Below are 4,520 nucleotides of genomic sequence, written 5' to 3'. Positions count from 1 at the left end.
TGAAAAAACCCAAAAAAAAAAAGAGAGAAAAAAAAAAAAAAAGAATGCAGCTCTTACCAGACAGTGGTGCCCCACAACTTTAATCCCAGTCCTCAAGAGGCAGAGGCAGGTGGATCCTGAATTTGAGGCTAGCCTGGTTTATATACTGAATTCCAGGACAGCCAGGATTATACAGAGAAACCCTGTCTTGAAAAATAAGCAAAGCAGAGAGAGAGAGACAGAGACAGACAGACAGACAGACAAGGATGAAGCTCTGTCATACTGAGGAGAGCATACACCCAAGCAACATGGAAATGTATGTATTGTCTATGTATCAGCAGTCCTGAATGGGCTTTTATGATTCCTTTCTAGTAAGAAAAGCTAATAGCTGAGAGACAAGGCAGTGATCTCATGTGTTCTGTCCACCAAAGGCACAAAGCTGTGTGTCTCAGTGTGAGAACTTGAGAAGTTCTCCTATGCATATAAACACCTACATTTTTACTACTCAGCAGTACAATCAGACTCATGAGCACAGGGGAAATGGCTTTAGAAAAGTTGTTAGAGGGCTGGAGAGATGCCTCAGTGGTTAAGAGCACTGACTGTTCTTCCAAAGGTTCTGAGTTCAAATCCCAGCAACCACATGGTGGCTCACAACCATCCATAATGAGATCTGCCGCCCTCTTCTGGAGTGCCTGAAGACAACAACGGTGTACTTTAATAAATAAATAAATCTAAAAAAAAAAAAAAGAAAGAAAGAAAGAAAGAAAGAAAAAGAAAAAGAAAAAGAAAAAGAAAAAGAAAAAGAAAAAGAAAAAGAGAAGTTGTTAGGTAAGCATGGTGGCTCACACTAGTTATCTCAACAACCAGGAGCCTCAATGAAAAGGCTCAAAATGGTCAAAGCTCTAGGCGTACCTGAGCTATAAGTGAGTTCAAATTTAGCCTGGTAACTCAGTACAAAGCCATCTCAAAGGAAAAAAAAAGAGAGGGCTGGATATAGCTCAGTGCTAGGCCACTCAGTGAGCCATGTATTCTATTCGGCCCTAGGTTCACTCCCAGTCCTGGGGAAAAGGAAGCGGTGCAATGCATTCGATTATGTCCACACAGCCCAACTGAAGAGCTGGGCTCCAAGTACTATGGGCATTCCAAACCAGCAGGCAGCTCTTGTATTTGGAGGCCACTTAGGAACATCCTGAGTTACTCACAAATACTTCATATCCCAGAGAGAAGTAGAAATAGTCACTCAGGCCAAAATTCCAGCATATAAGAGGCAGGAGATGACCAGAACAAGACCAGTCTGGGCTACACAGAGATCCTGTCTCAGGAAACATAAACAAGGTCTAAAGTCTGGTACATCTTTAATCTCAGTACATAGGGATCTCTCAGTTTGAGGCTGGTTTGGGCTACATAGAAAGTTCTAGAACTACTAGTAAGGGATACTCAGAAAAACCCTATCTCCAAAACCAAAACAAACCAAAAACCAAAAACATTACCAACAAAGTCTCACCTCCTTCATTTTCAACCATGTATCATGCGTTTTTCATCCTCCCAGGAAATAAAGAGAAGCCAGTGTACCCAAGGAGGACTCACATACACACCTAGCAGGTCTAACAACTTGTCAACTCACTTTTCTGACAATAGGCTGCTGGCCCTCCACACAGCCATACCAATTCAGCAATTTATTCCAGGCTTCGGCTGGGAGCAGCACGTAGTCCAGCTCGTCGATTAAGTGCTCCTTCAAGGTCTGACTCTCAGGATCTGAAAAAGGAAATCAAGGCACATCTCATTTTTCTTTTCCCCAGAAGTTTCTTTTTGTTTGGTTGTTTGTTTTTTGAAACAAGATTCTAATGTATTTTCCATAAGAAAAGATTCAACAGGAACAAGCACAATATTCCAGAACACTGTCACTGGCTACAAAACAAAGCAGACCTGCCCACTCTTTATCCTGACAGAGTCCTGTTCTATGGGGAACTTGTATCTTCTATAATTAGAGAAAAGGGAGCTGGAGTCCGTGGTTCACCCTCAGTCTCCACTACTCAGGAAGCTGAGGAGGGATAGGTTAAGCTCCAAAGTTCAAGGTCAGCTTGGGCAACACAGCCAGATTCCATCTCAAAAAGAACAAGGAGGAAGGATGGAGAGGAAAGGAACCTCTGTTCATTTTCTTCTTTTGACGTCAAATGTATTGAAGGTGGACATGGTGGTGCACCCCTTTAATCTGAGGACTTGGGAAGCAATGGTAGGTGGGTTTTTGTGAATTTAGTCAGCCTGTTCTATGTAGGAGCTCCAGGACAGCCAAGGCTACATAGGGGTAAAAAGTAATTCTAAAATAAAATTTATTGAGCTATATTTTAGCCATATTTTTTGCCCTTCCCCAACTTCTCCCAGATCCCCGCCCTACTTGCCCCCTTCTCATTTTTGTTGTTTGTTTTGAGGGTCACATGCAGTACAGCGTGACCTTGATTTCTACACAGCCAAGGATGACCTTTAATTTCTGATCTTCTTGCCTCCACTGCAGAGATGACAGGAAGGAGACTGGAGGGAAATGAGCTGGGGAGATGGCTCAGCAGGTAAAGGTACTTGCTGCCAAATCCATGAACTTGAGATCAATAAGAATAGGTTTTTGTTTGGCTTTGTTTTTTCAAGACATGGTTTCTCTGTGTAGCCCTGGCTGTCCTGAAGAAGAGAGTACAATGGCTAATAATTATAAATACTTATACTAGCAATCCTATTGATAGTGCTTGAACTCAGACCCCATCTACACATGAAACATTTACTAAGAAGGCAAATGAATGAGGTGCTGAGGGCTGGGAGGGGGATGAGGGGTGGGGGTGGCTAGGGTATTTTCTTACCAAGCAACCATGCCCACAGCCCTCAGTTCAATTCCCAGCATGGCAGAAAAAAATGAGGGGGGGCAGGATACTGCACAAGTTGCCGGGCCTCCACAACAGAAGTTTGTTTTACAGCGGGCGTGGTGGCGCACGCCTTTAGTCCCAGCACTTGGGAGGCAGAGACAGGTGCACTTCTGAGTTCCAGGTCAGCCTGGTCTACAAAGTGAGTTCCAGGTCAGCCAGGGCTACACAGAGAAACCCTGTCTCAAAAAAACAAAACAAAAAAAAAGAAATTTGTTTTACTAAGAGTCATTCAATTTTCTTGTTTTGAGGAGTTTTTGCTATTGTTGTTGGTTAATTATTTTTTCAGAGACTGAGAATAAACCCAGGATATCAAGCATGCCCGGCAAACAATCTGCCCTTGGCTCTATATCCCGATGGTCTCAGTTAACAACATACCTAGTCTTTTGTACTTAGGGGACTGTTTAAATTTTACTCATGATTTCTATGGGCGATGGGAGGGCCACTCGTTCCACAGGTGGAAGTCAGAGGACAGCTCTTGGGGCAGTGCTCCCCTTCCACCTTTATGTGGGCTCCTAGGATTGATCTCAGGTTATCAGATCTATATACCAAATGCTTTCACCCACTGGGTTATATTAGCGGTGTAGTTTTGAAATAAGGTCTCTCTATGCAGCCCAGGCTGGCCTGAAATAAACAGTATATAGCCCAAGCAGGCTGAACTTATGACAATTCTCCAGCCACATACTCTCAAATGCTGGGGTCAAAGGTGCACATACCTGCAGTTAACTAAGCAGCATTCTGAGCTAACGTATTTCTGGTCTGCAGTTGTATGGAGCAAACCCAAGGCCTGCACACTCTAGGCAAGTACTCTGAGCAGTATTTACAGTTCTGCTTATCTGATTATTTTTTATATGGATCAAACCCAAAGCTACACAAATGTCAGTCCATGTACCCCACCACTAGGCTGTGCGCCCCACACTTAACCACACTTGTTATTAAACATTCCAAGTAAGAATTCTCAGTGCTGGAGAGATGGCTCAGTAGTGACTGCTCTTGCAGAGGTCCTGAGTTCAATTCACAGCAATCACATGGTGGCTCACAACCATCTGTAATGAGATCTGATGCCCTCTTCTGGTGTGTCTGAAGACAGCTACAGTGTACTCATATACATAAAATAAATAACCTTTAAAAATTAAAAAAAAAAAAAGAGTTCTCATGGACACTGTGTGGAATGGAAAGTAAATATGTAACCTGTTAAACATGCATTTTACACCCATCACAAAGGTATATGAAACACTCAGCAGAAAATCCAACAAGATTGGATCACCTGTCAGCCACAAAGTGTACTCCCTGCTAAGCCTGTTTATCAACACCCACACTGAAGACGACAGAAGTCACTGTTCTCAGACCAGTGTAGACAGGAAAGTACCCGTGAAGGAGCAACTCAGCTGTAACCCAAGGCAGATGATTTTTTTTTTAAATAGGAACCAGGTGTGATAGCACGCACACTTGATTCCAGCACTCAGAAGGTAGAGGCTGGTGCATCCCTGTAGAGTTCCAGACCAGCCAGGTCTATATTGTAGCATCTTGTCTCAAGAAGAAAAAGCTGGGCGTGGTGGCACACGCCTTTAATCCCAGCACTCGGGAGGCAGAGGCAGGCGGATTTCTGAGTTCGAGGCCAGCCTAGTCTACAGC

General features: G+C 43.6%; 1 protein-coding gene across 2 annotated transcripts in view; it reads right to left on the bottom strand.

Moving 5' to 3' along the window:
• The window catches only part of Usp4 (ubiquitin specific peptidase 4), a 46,387-nt gene that overhangs the window by 35,658 nt on the left and 6,209 nt on the right, over positions 1-4,520 (bottom strand). For both annotated transcript variants that reach the window (XM_021173310.1, XM_021173311.1), the window contains exon 3: positions 1,604-1,734. In XM_021173310.1, the coding sequence (XP_021028969.1) occupies positions 1,604-1,734 (131 nt within the window). The remainder of the gene's footprint in view (positions 1-1,603; positions 1,735-4,520) is intronic.

The sequence above is a fragment of the Mus caroli genome, chromosome 9 (genome assembly GCF_900094665.2).
Source record: "Mus caroli chromosome 9, CAROLI_EIJ_v1.1, whole genome shotgun sequence".
In the NCBI taxonomy this organism is placed as follows: Eukaryota; Metazoa; Chordata; class Mammalia; order Rodentia; family Muridae; genus Mus; species Mus caroli.
Note: the sequence above shows the minus strand (reverse complement) of the source record. Positions and strands in the feature narration are given on the sequence as shown.